The 15064-nt window shown below is 38.3% G+C and overlaps 1 protein-coding gene across 2 annotated transcripts in view; it reads left to right on the top strand.

The window, feature by feature from the left end:
* Positions 1 to 1845: 1845 nt before the first annotated feature.
* Positions 1846 to 15064, top strand: part of CYBB (cytochrome b-245 beta chain) — a 39296-nt gene continuing 26077 nt past the window's right edge. For both annotated transcript variants that reach the window (XM_027772031.1, XM_006148894.3), the window contains exons 1-3: positions 1846 to 1965; positions 3959 to 4054; positions 6320 to 6430. In XM_027772031.1, coding sequence (XP_027627832.1) covers positions 1921 to 1965; positions 3959 to 4054; positions 6320 to 6430 — 252 coding nt within the window. In that variant the 5' untranslated portion in view covers positions 1846 to 1920. The remainder of the gene's footprint in view (positions 1966 to 3958; positions 4055 to 6319; positions 6431 to 15064) is intronic.

The following is a 15064-nucleotide window of genomic DNA, read 5'->3' as shown; positions in this document are numbered from 1 at the left end:
GAGAGAGAGAGAGAGAGAGAGAGAGAGAGAAAGTAAGAAAACAGGAGTGGCAGATGGCGTAATGGTTACATCATTGGACATCCATATAGTCAACTGTGGTTCATCTCCTAGACTCGGTGGCTTAAGACTCTTGCCAGGCACACGTGTGTGTACCCAAAATCCTGAGAGGAGAATGAAGGAGAAGGGTTTGTGGCATGGCCATCCCCGCTGGTGGGGCGATTTCTCTCTTTCTGTCTCTCTGTCTCTCTGGCAAGTGCATGCTCCCTATAGCAAAGATCTCTTAAAAAATGAAGAAGAAAGAAAGCACTCCATCACTGGGGCATGATTATACTGCAATACCTTCTCCTCCATCTCTCCCTTATTCTGGGATTTTGGACACATACACACACACTCACACACATGCCTTGCTTGTTTCTTAGCTGCTAGGTTTGAGACTTGAATCACACAGTCAGTCATGTGGAATCCAGCCATCTCAGCCACCATTCCACATGCCACCAGTTACGTTTTTCTTTTCTTTTCTTTGATTTTTTTCCTTTCTTTTTCTTTAGTTGTCTCTTTTCCTTTTCTCTCCTTCTCTCTTTCTTTTTTCCTTGCCCTTTCTTCAATGTCACTACTAGTGATAGTTGTTATACAATAACTCTTGTGCAATTAAGTTGACTTTAATCTTATACTGGGAGTACCATCCTACTCTCTTGCCTCTTTTATATCTTGAAAACTGGGTAGCTGGGGTGTAATGGTTAAGGTGCTGGACTCTCACATGGCTGACTATGGTTTGAGTTCCAGACCTGGCTTTCTCCCTTTCTCTCTCTCTCTCTCTCTCTCTCTCTGTGTGTGTGTATGTGTCTTTCTCTAGTGAGTGCATGTGCCCTGTAGTAAATTCAAAAATAATAATAATGATAATTAAAATTTAATAAATGATACTTAAAAAAAATGACTAGCAGCCAGGGGAGGAAATGCTACATCTAGCCTACCTTATCTGACATACCTTTGTTCTGAATCTGTTTACAAACTTACTACAGAGGATGTCATGTCTGCCTGTGAACACAGTACTTATCTGAACATTTTGGTATATTTGTTATATTTTTATTTTCTATAGTAATGTGAATGTATTTAAGGTGGAGTTGACAGAGTCGAAATATTTTCTAGTATCATTGTTGTAAGTATAGACTTAGGGGTCAAATTGCCTGGGTTTCAAATCCTACCTTCAGTGTTTCCTAGTTACATGACCTTGACCAAGTAAATTAATTGCTCTGGGCCTCATCTGTATATATAACCACATTAAAACCTACCGTATAGGGTAGGTTTATGAGACTCAAATTATGAGAATCAAATGAGTTGATGTATGTGCATATGTGTATGTATACATGAATATATTTATATATGTATGTTTGAACTCATATGCATATATGTACACACACACACATATATATGGCATATAAAATTGGCGCATAGAGTGCATCTCATAAATATCAGCAATCACTATTGTATCTAATTTTCTCAATATAGTTATAAATGCTGCTCCAGCCTGTCAAAAAATATTACATCCATTTCTTGTGTTTTACTCAGCACCAAGTTATATATGGCTAGTTGAATGACATAAAAATTGGTAGCGGTTAAATGATCAGTTCACTGTGTAAAATTCAAGCCATGAATTACACGGTTGCCTCTCAATTGTAAAAATTGGTTTAATTTTCCAATATGTGTAGTTGTGATGGATCATTACAGACCTTTTTTTCCTGTAGTTTTTATGGTTTAAAGATTGAAATTTTAAAACCAGCTTTTCAGTTGACCAACGATTAGCTAATTTCTGATAATAGAAAAGGAAACAGATTGCCCCAAGGCTGCTGTTTTCATTTCCTCATGAGAAGAAGAAGTATAACATAGAAGAAAGGCAGACACAATACATTGGCTTCTGTCACCATGGGGAACTGGGCTGTGAATGAAGGGCTCTCCATCTTTGTCGTTGTAAGTACCAATAAGAGGTAAATTATGAATTCTCTGACTTGTTTAAGTTCTCTTAGGAACTAAAACAGAATAAAGTCTTTTTTAGTTGTTTGAGAAATTACGTTGAAACTGATTTACTGTGTAACCATACACCTATCTATAGCAGCCTGAGTTCATTCTTCTAAATTCCTTAATGAAAAGAATGTTATTTGGTGGGCTCACTTCTTCTAGTTTATTTCTAAGTTCTAAGAGTATGAAATTAGCTAGCATTTTACAGAGGCAGTAGAAGACATTTCATGCAAATGATCCTTATTTTTAATGTTTGCTCACAGGCATTTTCTCTAAGTTTTATGTGTTTATACTCTGTAAACATGGCCAACTGAAATTTTATATCATTTTTCAAATAATATGTATAAGACTTAGTCATATATGGGAAATTGCCCCTTAGTTCAGTAATTACATCAAAAATAATTGAAGTTCTCAAATTTCTTTTTTAAAAACAAGTACCTTCTTTTCTGATGTCAAAACTTAAATTATTTGTAAGTTTTATAAAAATTCAAGAGAAGGGAACTGAAATAAGTTATCTAGAATCATATATATGTATGTGTGTGTATATATATATGTCACACGTATATAGTTATATGTTATGTGTGTATATATATATAGCAATATAATCTATCTAGAGAAAAAATTTTAAGTAAAGATGGAATGTTTTTCAAATCCACATATTGATTTATTTGCTTTTTAACATAAATATATGATCAACTATTCTCAAAGTGGTGAGCTCAGCAAAGTGATCATGAACAAACTGAATAGAAACGTGATTTCTAAATAGCCTTCCAAATAGCCAATAAAAGCATTATACAGATGTTTACAAGGACACTTTGCGATGTAAGGATGTTTAAAAGGACACTTTGCGATGTAACTTTTGTAAGAATTTATATAAAATATAATTGACTGTATTTTAGAGCTAGAAATAAATTGGTGGCACTAATAAAATAAAACAACAAGTATTATTAAAAACCTATTTTATAGCAAATCAACATTCTAATGCAATATAGAATTCTTCTAAGGATTTGAAGATGTGAACTTGATTTCTTACCACCAATTTTTAGTGCAGATTACTCCTTTGAAAAACACGTTCAAATTATACCTTTAGCTCCCACTACAATTTTCCCCAGGAAATGCCCTCCTTTTAAATTATACCCTTATATACTTAAAAGTGAAAACACAGCTTGGAAAGCCAGAGTAGAAAAGAATGACAAATTCAGGAAAGGGAGTCGTCGTTGCTTTAGCTTCTTCTTTGTACAGAGAGATTGTTCTCAAGCATCTAATAGACATACAATTACTTTGAAGCACAGTTGAGAAAAGATCACTGGGAAGCTGAAGGTAGACTGGGCAGTATCTCCACTTGATGAAGTCAGTGTTTGAGATGAAAGGAACAGTCGCTATCTAGAAAGCTCCCTTTGTCTTTCAATTCCATGCCCCTCACCCACCCCCTCACTCATGCTTAATATCCTCACCTACAAAAGTTAAGTAAAATTTACTAAGTAGAATAGAAGGCTTGGCATTTTAGCTGAAAAGATTCTCACTAGCTGGGGTGGGCTACTGTGTGGTGGAGGCAGGTGACTGGCTCCTGTGAGAAGAGAGCACAATGTCCTACTGCTGGGGGACAGCAATAGAAACATATCCTTCCCTTTTTGTTTTAGGAAGAGTTACCTGCTATCATCTACCTATTTAAGGTTAAGAGGAGGAAAAAGAAAGGAGAGGAGACAGACTGATAATAAATTGGTATACTAACCAAGCAGCTGAACAATCATGGGAACAACAGAGTGGAAAGGTTGATTACAGAAAAGTATAGTGACACTGTTTTAGGAAAGAACTGGTTCTAAGCTGGCTAAACCCAGCATTGTAACCACCTCAGGGAAGTCTTGGCCCTAATCTGAATCCAGTCTTGTGTGACATCTACATTTTGAAACAGAAAAACTTCACATAACTATTTCTGTTTGTGCAGCTGGCATGGCTGGGGATGAACGTCTTCCTCTTTATCCACTACTACAAGGTTTATGATGATGGCCCTCAGTTCTTTTATACTCGAAGACTTCTTGGGGTAAGTCTAAGTTTCATTACATGCTGTACTGGCTGGCTCACATTCCTAAGCAAATATTCTTGTCCATATTCCCTTTAACATTTTAAATAAATATTCTAAGACTAGCAGGCAGCATGGAGGTTACGGCCACTAAATGGCTACGTGGCTGACTGTGCAGTTTGAGTCTCAGACCTGGGGGCTTGAAAAAACACACCAGACACTTGCCTGTAAGCCCCAAATCCTGAGAGAAAAATGGAAGAGAAGGGATTGTAGCATGGACATCCCCCTTGGGAAGTGATTTTTCTCTCTCTCTATCTCTTTCTCTGGTGTATGCACATACTCTATAGCAAACTTTATATGTGTGTGTGTGTGTGTCTGTGTGTGTGTCTGTGTGTCTGTGTCTGTGTATTCAGACTAACCCAAATGAGACTGTCAGCTGCATTACATCAATTGCACCTACCTGAGCAAGAGTCTCTTAAGTCTTCCAGAGTAGGACAAAAAAAAAAAGTGTAACAGGACCAGCCATGGTAATGCAAGTGGAACTACATGAGGCTGGGACCACATGGGAGACTTGGGTCCAGTTCCTAGCCCAAGCTAAACAGGCTGAGTGTGGGAGTGCATGCCTGTAGTTCTAAATAACTTGACATCTTAGACAGGGAAAGCATGACATGGCAAGAGCCTGTCAAAAATACCCACGCTACCCCCCATCCTTTTCTCTTTCTAATAAAAAAGTGTCTGGTAGGGACCAGCAGTTGGCTTAATGGCTATGTCGCTGGACTCCCATGTAGCCGACCGTGGTTTGAGTTCTGGACCAGGTGGCTTAAACTCACACCGGGCGCGTGTGCATGCGTGCCCAAGATCCCGAGAGGAGAAGGAGGAGAAAAGATTGTGGTGTGGCCATCCCCCCTGGGGGTGATGGGGTGATTTCTCATTTTCTGTCTCTCTGTCTCTCTCTGTCTTTCTGTAGAGCACACACACCCTATAGCAAAAACCTCCCCCACCCCGCAAAAAAAAAGTCTGGTAAAGGGTCCCAAATAGCATTCCTCTTCTCTTAAGAACAATATGCTGCTATTTAGCCTAAAGGAGAACTATAATACTGATTCTGGGATGGAAGGCCAGTTTAGACTAATTTCCATATTTTCCACATTTTGTAAGTCATCTGATTGGTACTATTTTCGTACATGAAGAACCCTGCTCCTGGTGACATTGTATAAAATGATCTTCAGAAAATCAGCCTCTCTCTACAGTTAGAGACTTTAAGGAACTTGCTCAAGGGCCACACCCATTGACTAGGCCCTTACATTTCCTTGGGTTCTTTAGCATTCTTAGTTTCCTTGAAATGTCAGGCTTCTCCTTCATTATAACTGAAAATAATTACAATTGTAAATGTCCCCAGAGAACATCATTTGTTACATTATAACAAAACTATAACTTATTTAATATTAATTTTAATATGGATTGTAATTGATATGTATAATTATAACATATAATTTATACTATACTATTATAATTGTTAATATATACTGATGCTTTCCCTCTCCAGAATATGCAACTTCTTTAGACATTATAAAGATAATAATTATAATGTCCAAACATTACATCATACCAACTTAAGTTACTGTTAAAGTCAGTCTAAAACCTTTAAAGTCTTAAAAACTTCCAGTTTAGATATTGAACTAATGACATGCATGCATTAAATACTTAGGGAGAAATGAAATGATGTCTCCAACTTTCTTTGAAATGTATAAAAAAATAAGATAGGTTGATGGATGAATAGAGAGATGGAGGGATGATAAATCGATAGGTGATAAAACAAGCTTAGTAAAAATTTTTTTGAGAGGTTTTTGCTATAGGGCACATGTGCTCGCCAGAAAGACAGAGAGAGACAGAGAGACAGAAAGCACACACATGCCCGACATGACTGAAACCATGGTTGACTACATGGAGTCCAGCGACATAGCCATTACACCAATTGCTGGTCCCTATTTTTTTGTGGGTGTGCAAGCTTCGTAACATTTAAAAGATGCAGTCTGGGAGATGGGTAAACAGGTTTTCATTGTAAATTTCTTTTAACTTTTTTTTATGTTTGAAAATGTTCATAATCCAATTTTGGGTTGGAGTAAAAGGCCTGGCAGGCCCCAAAGGAAAGCCATAGGTTCTGAAGACGTTCCTGTCCAGATCACTTGGTGTCTCTTGTGTGGCCTCTTGCTGAAAACCCCAAAGAAGTGGGGGCGGGCCCACTCTGTGCTCACAGGATCACTCTACTCTTTGTTTTGTCTCCTCTAGTCAGCTCTGGCATTGGCCAGGGCCCCTGCAGCCTGCCTGAATTTCAACTGCATGCTGATCCTACTGCCAGTTTGTCGAAATCTGCTCTCCTTCCTCAGAGGTTCCAGTGCGGTAAGAATAAATGCTCTACTGAGGTCCTCAAATTTTCAAAGACCATCAAGCCAAATGCCCATCCTTAGGAAGAACAAACAAATGATCTGTGAGATTCTGGCTTATGCAGAATATTCACAAGTCAAGCTGTTCTCTATTCTCTAGTTTATTTCCATACTATATTTATGGGCAGAGCCCTCTAGGACAATCATTTCAGCAAGAAAAGAAATGTAAAGGAAACAACCAAGTGTAGCTCAACAATAGTATTTATCCTGAAAAAGAAATGCAAAATAGCAGTAAGCAGGCACATGTGTGCCTGCACACACATGTGGTATGTATGTATATAAGTAAGGCTTTATGAAATTGAAATATGGGAATTAATCTTTCAATATCATTCAAAATCATTTATGTCAGAGAACATACCTTTTGTAGATAATGTCCCAAGCATATGGAATCAACAAATAGTCACACTAATGAATGTTTCTAAAATGTGTTGACTCCATGGAATTAGGGAGCTTTCTACATTCTTGGGCTTCCTTTCACCCACACTTTAACAATCTGGTGAGCCTCTAAGTGTACTGTGGTAGAAAGGAAAGAAAAGATTAAGAAAGAAGAAACCTTGTAGCCTATAAAATGGTATGCAAACTTCTCATTGGTATTATTGTATAAAGATGAGAAATGAGGGACTTAATGTACACACATACTCAAATAAATATGATACAAAGCAAAATATGATGAATCACATAGAGTATTACAAATAAGGAATGATGGGGCATCAATGGAGAGAGAAAGTATATCAGGTGGTGCAGGGAAAGACGATGGGCTTCTTAGAGAAGGTGGCATTAGAGATGGGGTTATAAGGATAAATGAACAGCTAAGAGGTGTAAATGAGAGAGAAGACATCCCACGTTGCATGGGCAACAGCATAAAAAATGGTGAGGAAATTATATTCTTTAAAGCCAGGTATCAGCATGACTTTGGCTTTTCTTTGGACTTTTTATTTATTTATTTATTTTCTATTTCTGACTAAACCAAAGAAAATAGCTAGGGGAAAAGTTAGGGATTGGTGCCCTGGTGGGAACAACTCCACTGGCCCATTAGTGACTAGTAGCCTCTATTTTTCTTTTTAATAAAATGTATATATGCATTTTTATTTAAAAAGCTTTTTTAAAAATTGCCTATTCAGTAGAGATCATTTATGAAGGGAAGCAACAAGCAAACTACTTTTACGGGAATATAGGATTGCATAGGGCAGGTGTCTGAGATAGAGCCTAAGAAGAGAACTTGGAATTTTGCTGGTTAGCTACAGTCTAAACGTGTAGCTGGTGAGTTAATACTTAATCTGGCAGTCACAGAATATTTGGGAGGAGGAAAGTGAATTGAACTGTCAGTAACAAATATAACTTGCCTTGAATTTTGTCTTATTGTTCCCTAAATTCACATTGTTACAAATAATTTTTTTGAGAGGTTTATGCTATAGGGCACATGTGCTCTCCAGAAAGAGAGACAGAGAGACAGAAAGCAAGAAATTACTCCCCAGGGGGGTGGCCACGCCTCAATCCTTTCTCCTCCGTTCTCCTCTCGGGATCTTGGGCACGCACGCACACACGCCCGGTGTGAGTTTTAAGTCACTGGGTCCGGGACTCGAACCGCATGGTGTTAACCACATGGGAGTCCAGCAACATAGCCATTATGCCAAGTGCTGGTCCTATGCAAAGAATTTTCTTTTAAGAACATACGACCCTTAGTTTAATAACACAGGATTAGTGGGCTACAATTAAGCTCTTAACTGACTTAACTCTTTACAAAATGTGATTTCATCTTAAACCATCTGTCAGAATTGGATTCCTACCAGTCTATGTTTAAAGTAAAAGTTCGCAGAAATAACACCTTCACTTCATCAGAAAAAAATAAAATGAAAAAAAATCTTGGCAAACATTTTAAGATACTCCAGAAAAAGTCATGATTTTTTTCTTCTGAGAAATATTGTGATGAGATTCCTTTCCTTAAGCAATAAACTCAAAAAAACCCACAATGTTGTCTTGTCAACTCACACCCTAACGAAACCAAAATCTAACAACAACACTTAGTATTACACATTGATTACAAGGATTTTCTTCTCAACTTAAGAAACTACAGAGGTAAAATTCCACTTGGTTGAAGATTTTATTGATGAGTCCCCTACTATAAAATCTGATGTTCCATACACCATAGGTGCCTAATGAATGTTTGCTAAATGAAGCTTGTGCATTGTAGCTTTTTGTTTTTAAGGAGACACAATTCTTTTTATTCTCCTATCCCCATTTGAATATTTTTTTCTGTTTAGAGGAAGTAAAGGCTGAGAACCAGCAGTTTTTTTTTTTTTTTTAACCAGGATGGCCCATTAAGAAATCCTTGTTACCCCACACACACCCAAATTGCACTGCCGTTGAGTTGCCATGTCCCATGAGCAGCGCATGTTGTAATGGTAGCTTTTAGGTTTCCTGTGGCCTGTGAGGGAAGATCATCATGAGGGTCTCCAAAGACAGAATGAAATAAGGCTGCTCTTCAAATGGAAAGGAAGATCATCTCTGTAATCAGACAGATCTTTATGTTGGAAATATCTTTTAAAAAAATCTTAACTTCTTACTATTTTTAATTTGCTACAGGGCACATGTGCTCACCGGAGAGAGTCACAGAGAGAGAGAGAGAGAGGGAAAGTGAGAAAACAAGCCACCAAGTCAGTATTCCAACCTCATTCAGCCATGTGGGAGTCCAGTGCCTTAACCACCACACCACCTGCTGGTCCCTGAAAATATCTTTTTTAAAACGAGCAGCAAGTCAACATTCTTATATAGACAGGGCATGTCCTTCCTTCCTAAAATGTGAACTTTGCAAATGATACTTGTTTTCCAATGTGGATTCAAATCAGTGAATGTGCCATGACTAATACTGGAAATCATAATGACTGACACTCATTGAAGCTTCATAGAACTCACCTCATGAAATCTGCACATCAAGTCTATGAGATGGAAACAAAATTAAATGGGTATTAAGATTCAAACCCAGGCCTTTGTGCCCCCAGAACCCATTCATTTTCCTATGTGCCCCCTACACTTCCTGAAACTGTCCCGTTTCAGTATTATGTCCTTAGAAATCCATTATATATCTGAGTGTTTGAGCATGCCGAATAACCTAGTTTAGAAATGAGAAGGATATTGTAACTCCAAAAGCATGTTAGTGAGGCATTGTGGAAACTTAACAGCCACAGAACTTCTGTTCAGAGGTCTTAATCGTACAGACTTTGCTTTGTAGTCCTTTTGGTTACCCAGAAGAAAGCAAGTCCCAGGGTTGCCAAACCCTCTGTCCCTCAGGAAAGGTAAGGATAAAGGTTCTCAGCTTGCTTTACTAAAGGAAATGAGGGAAAAGGTGGGATTTACCATACGAAAGTCCCTGAGGGTGATTTAATAACCCCAATTTGCCATGCAGAAACTAATTTGTAACTGGAAGACAGTCTTAATCTGAAAATCAGAAAGAAACAGGAAGGTGAGAAGGTGAAGTCTTACCTGTTACCTTATATAGTCTGGGAGTCAGAAGCCCTCAACATAGCTGTGTCTATAACTACGTGGCCTTGTGCAAGTCTCTTGGGCTTTATGGTTCATAGGTATTTTTTTAGCTGAAAAACAAGTCAAATAATGCAAATATAAGATTGAATATGCTGGTGGTGTGATGGTTAAGGTACTGGACTCCCACATGGCCAACTGCAGCTCAAATACTGGAGTTGGTGGCTTGCTCTCTCTCTCTCTCTCTCTCTCTCTCTCTCTTTCTCTCTCTCCAGTCAAATTAAATAATAATAAATAAAATTTTAAAAGATTTACTATGCCACTCTAAAAGTATATTAATTAAGTCTGTCAACTAGTGAGCTGTCAATCAGCAAGTTTTTTTTGAGTGCTGTCTATTTGTTAAACACTGGGGACTCATGGTGAGTAAAGAGTTAAGATATGGATGGGCCATGAATTAAAGAAGTTAGAGACTTATGGAGGAGATAGCAAATAAATATGTGATTTTAATATTTTAAACAGTGCTATGCAACTAAAGAGGTGTTCTTATTTATCGCACATTCTACCACCACCAGGTATGGACATTACTGTCAGTTTCTTGATCTACTTCTATAGAGTCAAAGCTGGCCTTTGCAGTCTCTCCAAAATTGCATATTATTACTGAAGTTAGGTAAATTAATGATGCATGTGGTGAGACCAAGAGTACATAAAATAGAACTTTTAAGTTTCTGAAACATTTTAGAAACTCATGTTACACTCCATTAAATATGCATTTATTTTTAGATCCACTTCTCTTTTTTTTTTTGAAAAAAAAATTATTTTTCACTCAACAGTTTCAATAGAGCGTAGAAATCTACCAAGGTGACTCAACAATCTCCAATGCATTAGAATAGTTGGTTGTTGAAATGGGGTAAGGCCCTAGGTGACTGTAACAGAGAAACTTCCCTTTAGAAGTCAAAAGCAGAAAGCAAAGAGGTAGTTAAATGACAAAGCTACAGGACATAATGGTGGCATGGGCAAGTGGCTGTCAGTAATTCAGATATGACTCAAAGCAAATCAATTATATCTGCATAGGGAGGAGGAATGAAACAGTCCTGGGAAGCCACAGGAAGCAAAGACCTTCGTTCTCACCCAACCAACTGGTTAGCTTGCCCCCTTTATAGGAAATGGTGAGATCATATTTTTACAAGCCTAATACCAACATAAATTGGGCTTCTCTTTAAATTTGTTTGCCATTCCTGACCACACCAAACAGGGGAGCTGATAGAAATTAGGGGTTGGAGGCTATGAAAGAAAGATATTATGTGTTTCCATTTAATATATACTGACTCTCCTCACTCTGTGGTAGAGACTGAAAAATTGGCAGATATAAAAGCAGTGAAAGTATTTATGGGTGCTCGAGACAGGATGGGAGAGGGGAAGAGTATAGGGAAGGAAATCAGGGAGAAAATATAGAGAGGCAAGACATTTGTGGGACACAGAAATGGTTTATTGCCTCTTGATGATAATGTGTATAGCATTCTCAAATAGACTGATCTGAGGTGTATTTAATGGTGGGTAAATTCTCTTTACAAGCCAAATGGTGTATAGCAATTTAATGCTTAAAAAATAATAAGAATTGAAAAAATAAAAATAAACAAACAAAAAATTAGGGGTTGGTGCCCTGGAAGGACCCATTCCACTGGCCCTTTAGTAACTAGTAGCCTCTCTCTCTCTCTCTCTTTTTTTTTTTTTGTATGTGCGTTATATTGACTAGCTTTAAAAAATATACCTGTGAAATAAAACAGGGAGTTACTGAATAAATACTGTTTTCCCCATGTGCATATCTCATTGTCCTGTCATTTGGTTTATTTTTCTCCAAGGGTTTATTGCTAAAGCTGTTAAGGATCATCACTGTCTATTTTTGCATATTTTTGATAATTGCAGTTGACAATAATAGGACTATGGAGACAGTGTAAGGATTACAACAAAACCTGATTTTTTTTCTGCAAATTCACCATGTAGGAGCCAGTGAATTTCCTCCCAAAGTTTCAAGATTCCTTGGGAAGTAGAAAACAATATGGCAAGTAAATAATGAAGGTAGATACGTCACTGTAGCTTTAGAATAATTATCTTAGGTATTAGAGCACAGAATTCATTTATTCAACCCAATCATTCTTAAAAGACTACAAAGTACAAGATAAATTCTTCATATGGGAACCTTACCCTCTAGCTGGAGAACCAAGCCATATTCATTTAAAAGCTAAATAATGATACAAAATAACATCTAATATGTATTTAATACTTCTCAAAGAATCTATACAGTAGGTCTGTGAGTACACTGTACTCTGGTGACTGAGTATATTGTTCAATGTCACAAGGTTAGGTGTGAGGGCTGGGACCCAACACATAAATATCTGAAGGCAAAACTTGCTCTCAAATGTCATTTAGCACTACTTTCCAACCTTACTAATACCCGTTCCCTGATTCTTAGAACTACAATATAGTTTCCACACTCTACTAAGGATCATATTAGTTATCTATTGCTATGTATTACTACACACTGATTGGTGCTCACTTATTAGCTTACAGTTCTGCAGGTCAAAAATCTAATGCATTGTAGCAGTGTTGCAGGGAACGCAGGGTAGCAGGGGTGATCAGGCCCAGCACCCGCAGTGGGAAACAGGTTCTTGTCCACAGTTCATGAAGAATAAGAGTCATGGACACAGAGAGAGTATAGCAAAGCAGAGAGTTTATTGAAGGAGAGGGATAGAAAAACAGAGCTCCTAAGAAGGGAGGGGTCCCAGAAAATGAGCTGCCAGGGAGGAACTGAGGCAGGGGATTTTTTATCTGGGTCGGAGGGGCTTTGTTCAGGCTTCTTTTCAGGTGGGCTTGCACTCATGTTCCCCTTGTGGTGAGAGGTGGGCGCATGCTGGATGGGTCCAGTTATTCTTCACCTAATTTTGGAGTGGGTACAAAGGTCAGGAGATTCTTTGTCTAAAATATTTGGGCCATAAAAACTGTTACCTGCTCTTTTTCCTGGACTGTGGTGAGGCATGGAAAAAAAGCCTTTGTTTTAAGGTCTAAATCATGCTGCCTAGGTCAATCACTGAGTCTCTGCTGCAAGCCCTCTGTCCTGAGCAAGCAGTCAAACTGTTTTGTCTCCATCTTAAAACTTAGCCATTCTGTGATTCCATTTGGGGCCAATACTCTAAATATCTTCTTAGGATCCCTGTCTCCTACCTCAGTAAGGTTCCCTATTCATGATCTTACAAGATGGAAATCAAGGTATCTACTGAGCGGAGTTCACATCTTGAATCTCCAGAACAAAATTCTCTTCTAAACTCATTCTCGGTAGAATTCAGTTTATTGCTGTTGCCTTGTCATCCCGAGTCAATGCTCAGATCATAAAGGTCCCTGCATTCCCTGCTGTTATTTCCCTCTACCTTTAAGCTAGTAATAGCATGTCAAATCTATTTTGTGCCTCAAATCTCTGACTTTCTCTATCTCTGACTTCTGGACCAAGATTTGAAGAGCTCATGTGATTGGGTCAGACCCCAAGATAATCTCTCTCTTAAAGTCAGCACGAAGGCAAGCTCCATGGCACAGTGGTTAGGTTCTGTGCAAAGGAAAGCCAGATCCCATATGACCTACTGGAGTTCAAATCCTGACTTCAGTGACTTCACACTAGGTATACACATGGGCAGGATCCTGACAGGAGGGAGAATTAGAGGGGAAAAGATAGTGCCATTACTAGATTCCACTGAGGGGTGCTTTCTGTCCTCCTCGCTCATGCATGAACACGTGCCCTCTAACATAAACTGTTTTAGAATATCAACATGGAAACTTAATTATCTCTGTAAAGTCCTTCCTGCAATATGATGTAACAAAACCATGGAAGTGATATCATATTCACAGGTCCTATCCAAACTGAAGGACAGGAGTTTATATAAGGTCATTGGAGGTCCTCCTAGAATTCTGCCTACCACAGAGACTCTTACAAACTTTTAAGGAACATGATGATTGGTAAACAGGAAAAATGTATGTCCTTAAAATCATAAAGAATACAAAGTAATGGGGCCAGCAGATGACATGGTGGTTGGAGCCGCTGGACTCCCACATGGCTGACTGCGGTTCAAGTCCCAGACCTGGCACCTTGCTTCCTCATTTTCTCTCTTTGTCTCTCTGTTCCTCTCTCTGGTCAAATTAAAAAAAAAAAAAAGAAGAAGAAGAAGAAAATAAATAAATAAAGATAAATAAAAAAGAGAGTTCCCCTTTCACCACATCCCCACCATCATTTATCATTTTTTTAAATTTTTTTTTTTTGGCCTCCATTCTCCTCTTGGGATCTTGGGCACGCACATACACAAGCCTGGTGTGATTTTAAACCACCAGGTCTGGGACTTGAATTGTGGTCGACTACATGGGAGTCCAGCAACATAGCCATTATGCTAACTGCTGGTCCCATTTTTTGTTTTTTTTTTAATCTTAGTCACTCTGACTGGGGTTAGGTGGTATCTCATTGTTGTTTTGATCTACATTTCCCTTACGATGAGGGATGTTGAGCATTTTTTCATATGCCTTTTGGCTATTCATATGTCATCTTTATTAGAGAGCGTTTTTTTTTTTTTTCAATTCATTCTCCCATCTTTTAATAGGGTCGATCATCTTTTTTTCGGAACAGCTGCTTGAGTTCCTTGTGTATTCTGGTTATCAGCCCCTTATCTGATAAATAACTTACAAAAATATTTTCCCATTTTGAGGGCTGTCGATTCACACTAATTACTGTGTCTTTTGCCATGCAGAAACTTCTCAGTCTGGTGTAATCACACTTGTCTAATTTGGGCATTAACCTCTGCACTTTGGGTTTTTTATTTAAGAAGTCTCTGCCTACCCCAATGTCTCCCAGAGTTTCCCCAGTGTTTTCCGGGAACAGTTTTATAGTTTGAGGTCTCAGATTTAGATCTTTGATCCACCTTGACTTGATTTTTGTCAAAGGTGAGAGGTAGGGGTTCTGATTCATCTTTCTGCAGGTGGAAATTCGATTTTTTCCAGCACCATTTGCTGAAGAGGTTTTGCTTTTCCCACTGGATTGACTGGTACCCCTTGTCAAAAATCAGTTGACTGTATGTTTGGG

This window comes from Tupaia chinensis, unplaced genomic scaffold (genome assembly GCF_000334495.1).
Source record: "Tupaia chinensis unplaced genomic scaffold, TupChi_1.0 Scaffold000248_2, whole genome shotgun sequence".
Taxonomy (NCBI): Eukaryota; Metazoa; Chordata; class Mammalia; order Scandentia; family Tupaiidae; genus Tupaia; species Tupaia belangeri.
The sequence above is the reverse complement of the archived record's forward strand: the minus strand, read 5'-3'. Positions and strand labels throughout refer to the sequence as shown.